Genomic DNA, 15,686 nt, shown 5'->3' on the forward strand with positions numbered 1-15,686 from the left:
AGAGAAAGAGAATTACGCGAAAATGATATATTTACATAATTTATTTTATATCTCAACATTATCATATCATAATCATCATCGAGTCATACAATAGCAAACGTTAATAAACGTTAATAAAGTTTTGAATTTTGGCAGGAACAGATAGTAGGAATAACGATAGGAATAATAAAAATAACGCAACGAAAAAGAGGAAAGGAGCGAAAGAGGGAGAATTCATCTCGATAATGTTTAGAGCAATCGATTTGGCTATTAACTTACGGAATCTTGGATGTGGAGAATGAAGCATGGAAATCGGAGATAAAGCAATAAATGTAACGAGAAAGGGCTTATGACATAATCGTGAACTTAACGCAAACGGTCACTCCTAAATATGTATGTGAGATTTTCTATTCTACAATAATTGTACTCCAAATTTACAGCATAGCAAATGTACATGGTACTATTCACATTCAGCCACCAAATGCCCGGCAAACGTATCAATGTAGGAACTGAACCCATCCATCTTGAGGCATTTAATGCCTTAAATACTGAATGAACGTCGGATATCTATTGCATGATATTGCTATCGGATGACTGCGAAAAATGATAAAGCATAAAGACGATCAAGTAACTAAACATTTTTATTCTGAAAAGAGAGATCCAGAGATCCCAAATGTTTGCCAACTATTCTTGTTGCAAACTTCGCTTTAACGCTTACACGTGAATGGTCCCATTGATTATATATCAGAACTTGTTCTTGTTAACAAATATTACCGAAATCTGTATATTTCTTTGACGGACCATTCTTACAACCTACGTTTTCAAAGCGGTTTCACATGTTAATCACAGAAACATCCGAAGCAAAATCGATAGGAAATAATGCGCTAATTCATAATCTGTGGGATATGATTGACGTTCGATGAATGTGTACAATCCTAAATACAGTGTCTGTAGGAGCTTACTAATTCAATATAATTCACGTGTTAATTCTTGATATAATTCAAGTAAAAATTAGAGTGTTGGAATAAATTTAAATTAGACAAAAAATAATTAAATCGCAAGAAAAATTCACGTAATTACAGAGATTCTCAATGTATAATTATAAGAAACACCTAGTCAGGAATCGCGAGCGCGGACATATTTAGCAATAAACAAAACTAATGAAAACTTGTGTACAATATTGTAAAAAAATTTCGATTAAAATTTTATAGTAACAAAGAATGAAATTTGAATAATGTTAAAATATTTGATGAATACATAAAGACAAGAGGAAAAATATCATCCATATAATACATCAATCTTTTTTATGTCTTTGACTCGATAATGTTTCCTGACTTTTTTTCCTAAACTTTTTTTTCGAGCGTCTTGGTTGTCGGGAGGGAAAAGGAACTGTGCGCTCCGACTTTACAAAAATTTACTTCGCTTATATTACAATAACTTTCCCTCGATTTAAAACACACACATCATTTTTTTTTCAACCCTTAATATATTATTATCATAAATAAATTTGGTCTATCGGTAATATTGTGAATACGCCGGTACAAATACTGGCAGTATTTGGTTAAGTAAAAATCATGATCACTAGAAGAGGTAACTTGTACGGGATCGGTTGCGATATTGCAAGAACAATTCTTCTCGTAAGTATTTCATACTTCTTTTTTTACATTTCGCGTGAACACGCACAAACGTCGTTTTAATGTCATTTCGCAAATTCGTCAAAAGAAATCTGTATTGAATGACGTAAATACGCACGTTACTACTTCCAGCAAACTTGATTTGATATTCCTTAATTGTCGGAGGTTTCGCAAATCTATCCACGACAGAAGCACAACTCCTCGATTGGTTGCCAATGAAATACTTTCTTTTGTTCAACTATCATTTATACGTAATCTAGTACGAAATAGAATCAGTAATGCCCTATACGATCGCTTTCTTAAAGGAAAACATTCTTATAATCGTGTTCTAGCTTTTATGATCACTTTTTCATTGTCAGGTAAATATTCCATAAAAATGAATACAATATATGTAGGTAGATATCTATCAAAAAGATGCGAAAGACTTTCATATTTCGAGAGAACTGCACGAACCTCGAATGAACTTCACGATAAATGATAAATTAACACGCGACAAAGACAAAAGAGATAAAGCTACTTCGTGAATAGATCTACCAAATAGAACCGATAGGGAGTGCTGTGAGTCAAGTAGATCGGTTTGAAAAAACGGGCGTTGTAACAGGTGTCCTCAACATTTCCAACTTGATCTATCAAGACTGCCCCGGTCAGCATATATTGTAAACTATCGCGACCCACTTATTCGCGCCTCGTGGCGCCTTATTTTAAAAAAATAATCAATGTTGTTGTGTTATTGTTGCCGCTGCAATGTGGCGTAATGGGTTCAAGACAAACATCAACATTTCGTCTTACGTGTACTATCATACTCTCAGTACGATCATTAACATTAAATGAGATTAAGAAAAAGGCATTATTTTCCATTGTCATCGTACATATGTTGATCCAAGTCATGAACCAGAGGATACTGGGTTGTGCACATGTAGTGTTTATATATATATATATATATATATGCATACACACATCCATACGTACATACATATATATATGTATGTATATGTACGTGTGTGTATGTGTACATATATATGTATATGTATATATACATATTTATATATATTTATATATATATGTATATATACACACATACACACACACACACACATATATATACATACCTATATATACATATATATATTGTATATTTGCATTCACATGTATGTGTCTTATTGTATGTTTCTGTTGTGTGGTATGTGTTTTGCGCAATCATTTTACATTATTACATTGTTTCTTTTTTTTCAGTCCAGCTTTTCAAAGACCTGCAAAAAAAAATTTACATTTGCCCCAGTTGTCTGTATAACATCGAATAATCCTTTCACATTTTATGCTTGAGGTAATGTTTTAACTAACTTTTTCAAAACTTATTAACTTTTGTATGTTCATGTTATAATATATACAGAAACAATAGAATTAAATGTCTTATATTTTATATATATATATACAGACATATTTATATATATATATATATATATATATTCAAAAATAAAACTGCACAATCAATAATTGAACAATAAACTCTTGTACAACATAAACGTAATATAATTCCGAAATCAATGCTATTATTAAATCAATGCTATTATTAAATAAATGCAGCTAGGTGAAAGAGAAAGAGAGACTCCTTTTCTTGTTTTTAAATAAATATTGTGACTAAGCAATTTCTTTTATCATATGTTATATAAATTATATACATGAGGTTAAATTAAATCACCAAATACATAATGGGAAAAAAATTGCAATAAATAATAGCATTTGAGGATAAGAAAGTTATATAAGAAAATAAAAAATATTCTTATCAATTTGTGTAAGATTAATTAAATAAAGTCAAAGCATACCGTAATTACGTGTGTATCTTTAACCTTCTCTCTTAATGGCACCAGGAGCTTCAGCTAGTCCTTTAACTTTAAGCCGGTCTGCCGTTTTAAGAAATGCTGGTAACTGATCTTGTGAAACGTTTACTTCACCTGCATACATAAATTCTAGAATGGCTTGCAAATGGCTGTATGCAACATCCTTTAGAATTATAATAGGATGTTTGGACGGATTTTCCTGTAATATTATCAAGCAGTAAATTAGTTTCATTATATAAATTATATATAAATTATTTATTATATATGAATTACTGTCTATCATTTATAACATAAATAATATACCTCTAATAAGGATTTAAAATAAGGACTACAGGCAGACAAGACCATTTTATGCGCTTTGCAAGTTTGACCATCACAAGCCAACGTCACATCCGTGAAACTTTTTTCATCTCGCAGATGTTTGAACGATGACACCATGTTCGATTGGAAGTCGTTCCATTTAAGAAAAAACTGCTGTTGTTCTCCCGCCATTGTAAATGCTGATATTGCCCTATAACTCCCACGTAATTGTGCAGTCTGCAAATAAGATTATATCGAAATATTAGTCAATGTCTATCATGTAAACAGACCAGAATTACTTCTCATACGTTTATGTAACAAAAAAAAGGATAAAAAAACGAAATAAAATAAACGGAAAGTAATTTTTTGACGAGTAAGCTTTTGATGAAGAGACGCTCGTGAAGATGCACGTTTGATCGTAAACTATCAGAATAAAGTGAAAAACTTTCTCGCACGACAACTTTCATCGATCGCGTTAACCGTTGAAATATTGGTTTTAAAAGGAAAACAATACGGAAGGAAGAACTTTCTTGAAACGTGTAAACACGAAAGATCGGCGCGCCAGGTAACCTTTGTAGGTTAAGCCAGAGGATATCTCGGCGAGCGAGGGAGCGGGACGCGATGACGCGGATCGGCTAAGCTTGGCTGCGAAGCGGAGCGTATCATATCGCGAACGGGCGAATTAAAGGGGACGGCTCCGTAATGGATACCGCGTTAAATCGCGCACATCAATTATACAGCACGCGTGCGTCCGTCGGCCCGTTCCATTAAACGACGCACACGGGACACGGGCCCCAACACAACACACACGAGGACCCACAACACACATCAGGGATTGAGAGAACTCACGCGACGCGAGGACGAATTTCTGGACACGCGTTCGCTTACTTCGCGTCGTCGACGAATCCTGGACGAGGCGCCGACGTGTTTAGTACCAGCACCTTCCTGCCGAGGGGACGCGAAAAATACGCAGAGCCGAAAACTTTTTGCGCGATCAACACGATTTTTTTGTTGTGACTAATATCACGACGAAGGGAAATTCGGTCAAGCTCGAGTCTTTCCGGTGACGATCGGTCCGCGTATCACTGACTGAAGTTATTCTCAAGCGTGCTGTCAGATGGCGCGACTGACGCGACTGACGCAACCGCAGTTGGAAAGTCTCGTCTCTGCGTGTTTGCGAGCAAATTTCGGTGAGTCGTACATTTTATGATTAATTCATATTTGTATACACTACAATCTCATAAATCTTAATTAAAGTTAATTAATAATTCATTTTCATGTCTCGCTTGTTCTCTGTTTATTAAGAAACAGAATTACTATGATATAAAGAAATCTATTAATTACAATTAACTTTAGGCTATATATATATATCTTATGTGAGACTTCATCGCGCGTACGATATATTTAAAATTCTTTTTTTTAGTATTTAATTATTTTCAAATATTGAAGTATGCTTACAAAAATTATAAATGCTACAATTTACATATTTGAAATTAATTTCATAAATTTGCAAGAATTTAAAAATATTAGATTCTAATAAATCATAATATAATATGTTTTAAAGTTACAGTAATAATAATTGACTTCGTGTGAAAAGTATAATATTACAAAGTACATATAGCACATAAAGTACGTATAATATTCATGATTTGTTTTTCTTAACTATTACTACACTATTTAACTCAAGTGTGTATGTGTGTACGATAATCATTAATAATTGGTTAGAAATTAACCAGAATTATTACTTCTTAAAACAACATATATGAAAGAAATGGTTTCATCCACAGAACAGAAATACTCTCATTAATAAAATATAAAGAAAATAATATAAAAGAAAAAGCGAAAAATAAATACAAAACAACGCATTATTCGTAGGTCTCTTATTCCCGTTTCGTAACCCGTTGTTATGTAATGTATGTAGTGACATATATATGTATGTATAAGATGAATTAGAGCGCGTAAGAAAGAGACATTTATAATTAGTGAACAAAGGATATTAATATGATCTTAACCTCGCCAATTGCGCATAAAAATTGCTTCTATCTCTTTCTTTTTTGCCTTGATAACAAAAGTATCGACACAAGCAAGTATAGCTTATATTTATATGTATAGAAACTTGTCTTTCAGTTCGCGTCATTAAAATACGTACGACAGCGTGCATTGGCTCATAGATCAACGCACGCGTAACAACTGCGTGCACAATATTAAAGATAAAAATCCACATTGATAAACAATCGAAACATGACGCAACGATGATTCGTCTATTCGCGACACATCTCGCGTGAAAATCGCCAGTTGCTCTTGAAAAAAAAAATAATCTCCGATTAAGCTGATTCAGCAATAATAGCGAAAGAGGATAAACAGTTCAAAAAGCTAAAAAATTCCGGGGCATTTCTGGAGAAAGTATATATAAAGATAAATATTTTAAAGCTATATGAAAATGACGATAAAGCGATCAAAGCTAAAATATAAATAAGGAAATGAAATATATATAAATATCGATTTAAAATTAATTTCAAAAAATAAATTAATAAAAACAACCCTAAATCTCTTAGAGAAAATGCAAAGATTTAGCTATTATAATTTATTTATTTAACTATTAAAATTTATTTATCAATCCAATTCAATAATTAAATAATTCTTAAATAATTCTTTAAATAATTCTCTTTCCGCATTAGATAATCCTTTGTCATAAATTTTGATTGTCACGTTTAGAATTTTACAAATAGCATGTATTATAATTAAATTATATAGCTTTTTTGCGAATTGATTCTCATTAATATTATTCAATAGCTCTTAAATCTTGTTCCAATACAAATTAAATCTTTGCCAATTAAAGCAAGGCGCGTTACTGGAAAAACATTATTTTCACCAAAATCTCTAAAAATTTCAAGAGGGAAAGAAGTGCAACAAAAGATTTCTGCTTAATTAGTTATCATCAATTGCGCAATATCGTGCAAACGGTGACATGTTCCTATCGGCTGCAACAGAGTACTGTTAACCACACTTAATGAGTACCGATTATAATGATAGGTGCCATATAATGTCACATGATATTTGTAGTATTATATACATGAAATATTAATTTATAATAAATATTTTTATCAAATACATAAAATGTTTCAACAACAATCGAATATAATTAGCCCGGAATTTTCATGTTTGATCCAAATTCGATTGCTATTAATTTGATAGTTATTTCTGTAGTAATTAATGATAAATAATCTGATTATAAACTACGTAAAAATTAGTTTTCTAAAATCTGTGCACTTATTGCAAGTTGAAAAAAAGCCCCACAACACCGCACGAGTGTGTGGCTGTCGGGAGAATCAAATGCCGGAAAACTTTTTCCGTCGCGTGGAACCGTGACAGAACCTCGGCATGTAAGAGAGCGAGAAAAAGAAAGAGAGAGAGAAAGAGAGAGAGAGAGAGAGAGAGAGAGAGAGAGAGAGAGAGAGAGAGAGAGAGAGAGAGAGAGAGACAGGGAAGGACGCGACGCTTGACGGAATCGAATGAGGAGCGAAGGGAGGGAGAGCAAAAACGATCGAAACGTCGGAGGCGGAGAGGGAGACAGGAAAAAAAAAGGATCAAAATCGGACGAATGCGAAAGAGAGAGAAAGAGACGTGCTCAGATAGCGAGCGAGAAAAGCGAGAGCAAGAGTTAGAAATAAAACAGGGCCTAGAGGAGAGTAAGGAGAGCGGGAAGAAGGGAGAATGGGAGCTGACGGGTGCTCGTACGAGCGAGCGCAACTCGGACGCTTCGCGTTTACCTCCTCTCGCGGTCCTCTTTCGGAGGGACCGAACGTAAAGAGGAACGTGCGGGAGAAACGTAGCGTCACGCAAGCGCAATGAGGCACAGTCGCGCGGGCCACATTGAAAGCTTGTAACATGCTGCCGAGGCGAACAGTCGCGCGCCAACTCTCATGTGGATTGTATTATCGCATCGGACTCTCTCGTTCTCTCCGTAGCGGTCTCAATGTGTATTTCGAATGCGATAGACAAAAAGTACATATAATCGAAATCGTGCGTGTAAGCGTAGTAAAACGCGGTGTTTGACGCGAAACGGACACGCGTCTAAAACGATATAACATCGTCGACAAACGGAACGTGTGACGATCGAGGTCTTCGTGATCTCGGAATATATAATTCGTTATAGCAATAGTAAGTACTTGGAACAGTGTCAAAAACTACGACGCATGGTTTCGAGGAAATGACGAGGTCCGTTTATTATCCGCGACGGTGACGGTGTGGATGTAATAGATTCACGCCGAGAAGTATTCTCTCCTCACGTCGCCGGGCTTTCGTCCTTGAACGACAGATACGACGGCTGAGAGAAGAAGAGGAAAATAGGATAAAATAGAAACAGCGAGACGAACCAGACGAAGTTTCTACGCGCTAATAAGACGGACGTACAGGTGGTTGCGGTGAAGTCGCGAAAGGACTTCTTCTCTGTCATGTGCAAGTAAACAATGGAATCACCAGTCATGTACGATTCGGCGGCCCATCAGGCCCAGGCCCAGGGTACGGCCGATCTGAAGAAGTCCCAGGTGCTTAATAACAACACTAGTAATCAGAACAACAACAATACCGCGACAAACAACAATAATAATTCTGCTCTGCAGATCAATCATAATCATAATCATAACCAGCAGTTGAACAGCGCGGTTGTGAGCAAGGTCTCCGCCAGTAAGGCAACTTTGCATCAGCAATATGCTGAACACTGTGCCGCCGCCGGTGAACTCACCGATCTTAACACTCCGGAGATCTCGTTGGACCTTCAACATCTGATCGACGACAACCACTTCAACGATGGTTTATTGGACATGCTCAATGCTGGCAACGGCGTAAAGCACATAAGAACGGGCAACTATAATACGCGCACTACGCTCGCATACATGCCGCAGCCAGTGCACAGCGGCGCGAATTATCACCAGGGTAGCTGTAGCGATAGTAACAGTTCGAGTTCGGAATCGCCTAGCATCAAAGAAGAGCCACTGGACCCGGCAGATTACCGACGTCACTGCCCTCAATATCCACCGGGTTACAGTTCGGTGACGAACAATCCGTTCGGTAACGGCAGTCAGACCTTCACCAACCTGGCACCGTCCACGATGCCCGGCAATCATCCTGGCACGCCGATTCATCAACCACCGCCACGAGGCGGTCCCATGAAGGGACCAGTGTTAACTCATCAACATCACGCTGCCGCTAACGTCGCTAGGAAGCAGACCAAGGCCATCGACAAGGCGAGCGATGAGTACAGACGACGACGGGAAAGAAATAACATTGCCGTGAGGAAGAGCCGCGAGAAGGCGAAGGTACGATCGCGCGAGACCGAGGAGAAGGTCAAGTTGCTGGTGAAAGACAACGATTTGCTGAAGAAACGGATCGAACTGCTCACCGAGGAACTCAACGTCCTCAGATCGCTCTTCGGCAACGTCAGCATGCTGCCCGAGCACGTGCACCGCGAAATCTCCAGGCATCTCGACCAGTTCCAACAACACGCGATCGGACCTATGTAGCAGCAACGCGCGGACGTAGCCGTCGTTTGACGACGACGACCACGTCGTCGTTTATACTCGCGTCCCTGGCCTATCAGACCGCTCCGATTGTGAGGCGAAGTCAGTCGCGCGTCTTCCGCTTTCCTCTCGCGTCTCCACGCGTACACGCATCGCGTAAATCTCTTACGCGAGTCTCGTCTCTCCCGCTCTCTCTCTCTCTCTCTCTCTCTCTCTATCTCTCTTTCTGCTTCCATCCCGCTCACTTATTCCCTCTGTCTTTGTCTTCTGCGTCGTATCTTATATCTCGCTCAATTCGAAGCGCACGATGCGAGCGCACGTGCATGCGTGCGTGTCGTTGTCGCGAAGTCGCGAGCGTGGGAGGGAGAAGAAGGGAGTCGACGAGTCGCGTAGGAAGACGACCGAGAAGAGCGAGTTACTCAACGCGAGCTTGCGACTGGAGAACGCGATCGATATGATGATGATGATGATGATGATTCGCATGTTCGAAGACAGGTTCTCCGCTCGCGAGCCTTCGCTCGAAAGAAAGAGTGCTGCCCGGACACTGAGAGGACAAAAAGGCGAAAAGGGGCGAAAATCGAAAATCGAATAGATAACAAACCGTGAAAAATCAATCGCGTGAACTGTAAACAAATCGTCGTGTGTGTTGCGATCTTTTGACATAACTGATCGATAATCGCGTAAAATTGACGAAGGACGCAAAAAGGCTGTCCGATCTTATCTTTCCTTTTTCTCTCTTTTACTTTCCTTCGTCGTTATTTTTCCTTAGTATACTTTAGTAAGAAGTAAGATGTACTTCTTTTTTTTTTTTTTTTGCACTTATGGACCACATAAGTAAAACTGTCGTTATTATCTACCTAGATAATTTCGAGTCCCCCTTGCTAAACGCGCAAAATCGCAACACGGAGGCGAACTCTGAGACTTCGAACAAATCATGCCTCTCACTTTAATTGTATATTATACGTTTCGTACTATACATACACACAATATCCAACACACTTTCAACACGAAAGACACATACACATGGCGTTGTATTTAGACTTCGGTTCTTAGATAACGTTAAATTAATAAATGTAGATTATATATTGCTCTTCAATTACCAAGTACCTAAAAAAAGAGTCACGTTGAAATACGATGATCTTGATCAACGCGGCTCGTCGATGTGTATCAATAAGAGAAGTCGATCTTCATTTTCTCTCGATACGTATTCGCTTCCGTGCTCGATGCGTTCGATGAAACGTAATCGAGCAAGGTAAGCACGAGCAATCATTCGCGCTCTTGTATTATAGTTCTTATAGTAATTTTATTATTATTATATTCGAAATGTGTATATATAAATACATATATACACATATACATACATATATAAAGCTAATATATTTTGTTAGAAGAGAAGCCGACAGAATGCTCGAACGCGCGCGAGTATGTACGAGAGAAACGGCCGGAAAACGATCGAGCAAATTGTATGCGTGCATACACACGCGCGAGTAAGCATGTACGTCCATATCTGTATGAGTACCTGTGTGAATATATGTAACATATGTATGGCTGTGTAATCCCGCGTGCACGAATGCGTCGATAGGAACGAGACAAACGAATCAAACGAATTGTTGTAATTGCATATTTTATTAGTGACAAGAAAGAGAGAAGGAAGTGGAATTATATAAATATCTATTACAAACTTACAGTCATGAAAACAGAATTTTATTTCATTTCATTCAAATATAAATCCGATGCCTACGATACACAATAACAGCAGCAGCAGCAGCAGCCGGCATATATCGTGCGTTCATCATGGTTGCATGTATCATGTGCATTCGCGTGCGAGCGATTTAATTACGCGAAGGTGCGCGATCACGGCGTGTAGCGGGTGTGAATGTGGACGTATGGCACGCGTGCCTTGATGTATGACTGACGTATGATATTAGGGTACGAGATTACCTGTCACAAATCACGGTCATCTTGTCTATGCACAAATATATTTTGATATGAAACGTAAGCGCGGTGCCTGCTCTCTGTTTCCTTCTTCATCTCCGTCCATCTTTTCCTGCGTCTTGATCGTAAATTTAATCCTTTATGATATGAATCTGAAATTTTCGATTCATAAAGTTATTTTTCTTGAGAAAAGTAACATTGTTCAATATAAATATAATATGTAATATTAGCATTTAAACAAACTATATGTGAAATTATTCTTTTAACACTATTCTCAATGTGTCATGTGTTATATAGTATCTCACGCATTATACATGTGCGTACATCTATTTATCGCATAGTATATCACATGAATATAAACATCAATCTTTAATTATTCTTACTTGTACGTTGTTTAGTACGCAGTTTTTGGTTTTCAAACTTTTTTATAAAATACGTTCAAATATTCTGCTTTATTTTTCAGGAACATAAGGAAAGATTAAAATATACGACATACATACATATCTCATTATTACTTTAATAACTTTAGTAACTCTTTAAACATATTTTTGAAATCATTGGCAATGTCAATTTTCAAACTGTCTCAATAAAAAAAACTACACGATATTGTTCATTTAAAAGAGAAAAAGAATATTATAAATTAAGTGTTTAAAAAATGTAAAAAAATAACTATTATAAAATGAAGAACTTAGTTATTTGAAAAGACAAAATTCAAAAGCAAAAGAATCAAAGTTGAGCTCGTTATCGCATTCAGGCTTGATCTTAACAGCATCACGTGCGCGATCAAGGCGGGAACGAGTCTCGCCTAAGGGAGATTTCTGCAAAATTCTATGTCCATACAAAGGGGGACAGTAGAATAGCTGACTGTTAAACCGCCAGAAAAATCTATCGGCGCGTACATAATACACAACACACATATATATGGAAAGTTATCTGTTCACGAATCCAGCGTGGAGAGAGTGAGTCAGGAGATAAGTTTGTTGTTAGTCAGATTAAATAGATTAGCATTATTGTGACGAGCGTGACGCACGTCATGGCAAGTACCGCGCAACAGGATACGTTGTTCTACGTGTATGCGCAAACGCACGTGTTCATATCTAAAATCACATAAACGCGCAGGCGATGCGCTTCCTCGTGTGCGACGTAATTGGCAAAACGAGTTTTTCATGTCGCGATACAAAACCATAACGACAATATATATATATATATATATATATATATGGCCAAATTATATTTTGTTTTTATGTCATATTAAGAATTTAATAAAACTGAAATTATAAAAGACAAAACTTCAAATGCATTGAAGTAAAAATATTTAAATTAACTCTACAAATACTAATTATCAATATACAATATAAGAGAATGGCCGCATTGACATTGTTTCATATCAAGTGTATATATGTATATGTGCATATTTATCTTATGTCTTTCTCTCTATTTTACTAAAAATTTTAATATCATAATAGAGAAATAAATTTGATACAATAGTTCAATAGTACTTGAAAAATTTGTAATAACAATATTAATGCATGCGCGGTTTAAGTGGTTTTAATCTAATAGTCGTTCTTCAATTTTGCTAAAGCTATTCTTAAGGAATAGAACTCAAGAAACTTTAATATTCCAGTATAGTAATTTCACGTAAACTCGCGAATTGATTTGATTGTCCCGGACAATTTATCGTATTTCTACGTGACACAATGCACAACGTTGTATTGTGTGTATTTATATGCTAATATATTGTCCGGACAAATTGTAAAATGCATGCATGCAAGTGTACGAGAAATGAAAGTGTAATGACGGAATACTTCGGAAGAATTGAAACTAACAATGATATAGATATAGAGAATGCGCAAGACGTATACGTTCAATACCAAAAATGCAGCTTTCTTAGAAAACAAATGCAGAATCTTACATTAATAATTTAAATTAAATTAATCACAAATAATGTTGTAGGGGTATAATATGGAGAACGTCATTCAATAATATAATTAGCATAAATTAGAGTAAAATCATTCAATAAAAATAATTTAGCAATAAATAAAAATTCACTTTCGATCATTTAAGATAAATGTCATTCTACATTATGATTGATAATCATTTTTCTTGCGCATCAAATGAGGAGATTAAAAAGAATTTAAGATCTATGGTATTTTATATCAAATCTTAAACGTTGATAGTTATATTAAAATGATTATACAAATAATCTTTAAATTGAGTATACTAAAGTATCGTAAAAGACTATCAAAATGTATAGAATTTAGAATAGAATCTAAATAATAATTTTTTTATGAAAAAATAATATTTTTATGCAGCATATAACAAAAGTATTTTAACATTTACTTTAATTTTTGTAAAGTAGCTTGTATTCCCCATATTCTGTTGTATTCTCGTTGTATTCTCTAAATTTCGAAAGCTAAATAACTAAAAATAATGCCTAATTATCAATGTCTTAGAGTAAATTTTAGTCATAATAATTGAAAGAAAGTGACATTTTCTGAAATCTATTTAAATTCTATTTTAATAAATATCAATTTCATATTGATTGATAAAACATCAATAATCAAGGCATGTCAAATAAATTATCTTTCTCATAATTTTTCACACTTAAGAAAACACTGATTTGTTTAAAAGAATTTTATTGGCATTAAATATTTATAATCAAGTGGAAATTAAATATTTAATTTGAATGAAAATGTTAGAGTATGATTTTTAAATTCTTAATAATACTAAGACAAAGACGGATAACTGACTAACACAATTGTAAGAAAAATTAAATATCGCTTTGTAATAGCATTCGTTATAGATTGCATTAGAACTCGCATTTAGTATTTAAAAATTATTTTTTTTCTTTGTCTGTTAAATAATTTTAAATATATGTCTATATCTAGGCAATTCGAATTTCTATTAGATTATTTCAGATTATATTTTTATGCTGAACTAGTCATAAAAAGTTTTATTTCAATATTATATAATATACATATTTCAACAAGAGATATATATTTCATTAATAAGACCAGATTTTTATTACCTTGTATGGTTTTTTTATTATAATAGAATAGGAAATTTTTTAATTAAAATAAAATAGGAAATAATAAATAATAAATTTTATAAACTTTTATTATTTAGAATATTTGATATGCAAAATATAAGGCATTACATCTTTAAAATTTCAAAGTACATGACGTATCACATCTTGTGCTATCTTACACTTGTAAAAATTCCTCTTCCTCAAACACATTATAAATAAATTAAACAATTCTTGTGATTCGTTTTCCTGACATTCGACGATATTTTCACAGCAACGTCAGCGGTTAGCTTCGTTGTCGCATTAAATTTCTGACATAATATGCCAAGTTTTGACGCCGAAATGTCTGCATGCACGTGTCGTCGACGATTCTAGTTTTAGATACAAGCTGTACTAACGTTTGTACACGGTACGTTTTCGAACGTTCCTTCGAACTGAATAACAGTTTCTAGAGATGAATAGATTCGCCGAGATGATCAATCGTGCAAACATTTCAACCTTAACATAATGGATCAATATTCTTCCTGATAAAATTTATTAACCGGAAAATATTAAATATTGAATTTTCGAAAGACCGAAAATATTCGTTTTCTACCTAATGGATAAAATTTCATATTTAATTAAATTTGTTTATCGAATAATAATAATAATAATTGTTCTCTTAAATCACATTTATCTAATAATACTTTATTATTTAGTTGCTAATTTATGTGATACACAATATCTGTCAGTATTTAGCAGTGACTTATCAATATCACTGGCTTCGTTTAATTTCTTCTTCATATTTATGCAATTATGATTTATTCTATTTATCATATTCTTCGAGTTAATCAGTACAATATTTGTTTATGTTCGTTTTATTTCACTTAATTTCCCATAATTATTTTTAAAATATAAATGTAATTGTTAAAATAATTCTATCTACTCGTTTTTATTATCACAGGATATTGTTTTCTATTGCTGTACATATTTATATGATAAATATTACATTATAAATTGATGATATAAATATAATATCTATATGTAAATATGGATAATAAGTTCATCGATTTTTTCGCCATTTAGATAGTTATAAGGGAAGTTGTTCTGACATGAGTAATTCTCTGCAAAAATCAAGTGGTGACAGCATTTAGGAGATAAGATGTGACTTATATATTATTGTTGCATATTTATCAACATAACTGTTATATAATATAATTAATTAAAATATACATATATCTGTTAATCCCAATTGCTTTTTTCAATATATCTCTCTCTTATTCATATTCGAATAAAAACTCATCACGCAACGTAGCGTGGTAATTCAATATACGAAAGAGAAAGTTCTAGTTACACCAAATGTTATCTGCACTCCTATTATCAATTGGCTCTCTCTGTTCTAGCTTCAGCGATTATGGCATAGCGCCAGTTCGAATTATGGAAGATACAGCAGTCTCTAATTTGTGTTAACATTATC

At 34.8% G+C, this 15,686-nt stretch overlaps 2 protein-coding genes and 1 long non-coding RNA gene across 8 annotated transcripts in view; 2 read left to right on the plus strand and 1 right to left on the minus strand.

The window, feature by feature from the left end:
- Positions 1-23: 23 nt before the first annotated feature.
- Lolal (longitudinals lacking protein-like) overlaps positions 24-15,686 on the minus strand; it is a 180,810-nt gene continuing 165,147 nt past the window's right edge. For 2 of the 5 annotated variants that reach the window (XM_072909420.1, XM_072909416.1), the window contains one exon: positions 11,221-11,357. Coding sequence is in view for 3 of the 5 variants with exons in the window: in XM_072909415.1 (XP_072765516.1) it covers positions 3,456-3,650; positions 3,755-3,943 (384 nt within the window). In the remaining 2 variants the exon portion in view is untranslated. Of the gene's footprint in view, positions 2,864-3,436; positions 3,651-3,754; positions 3,989-4,600; positions 4,794-11,211; positions 11,358-15,686 lie in introns of those variants that run through there. The other 3 variants (XM_072909415.1, XM_072909413.1, XM_072909414.1) reach the window with 3 other exon arrangements.
- LOC140675211 (uncharacterized) overlaps positions 4,802-15,686 on the plus strand; it is a 44,035-nt gene continuing 33,150 nt past the window's right edge. For both annotated transcript variants that reach the window (XR_012048346.1, XR_012048345.1), the window contains exon 1: positions 4,802-4,941. This is a non-coding gene — a long non-coding RNA (uncharacterized lncRNA). The remainder of the gene's footprint in view (positions 4,942-15,686) is intronic.
- On the plus strand, positions 7,268-11,269 carry LOC140675205 (CCAAT/enhancer-binding protein). The gene has a single exon (XM_072909408.1). The coding sequence runs from the start codon at positions 8,221-8,223 to the stop codon at positions 9,271-9,273; it is 1,053 nt and encodes a 350-aa protein (XP_072765509.1). The 5' UTR covers positions 7,268-8,220; the 3' UTR covers positions 9,274-11,269.

This window comes from Anoplolepis gracilipes, chromosome 17, assembly GCF_047496725.1.
Source record: "Anoplolepis gracilipes chromosome 17, ASM4749672v1, whole genome shotgun sequence".
Lineage (NCBI taxonomy): Eukaryota > Metazoa > Arthropoda > Insecta > Hymenoptera > Formicidae > Anoplolepis > Anoplolepis gracilipes.

Coding starts and splice junctions, on each gene's coding strand:
- LOC140675205 (XM_072909408.1), top strand. CDS start 8,221: ATGGAATCACCAGTCATGTACGATTCGGCGGCCCATCAGGCCCAGGCC.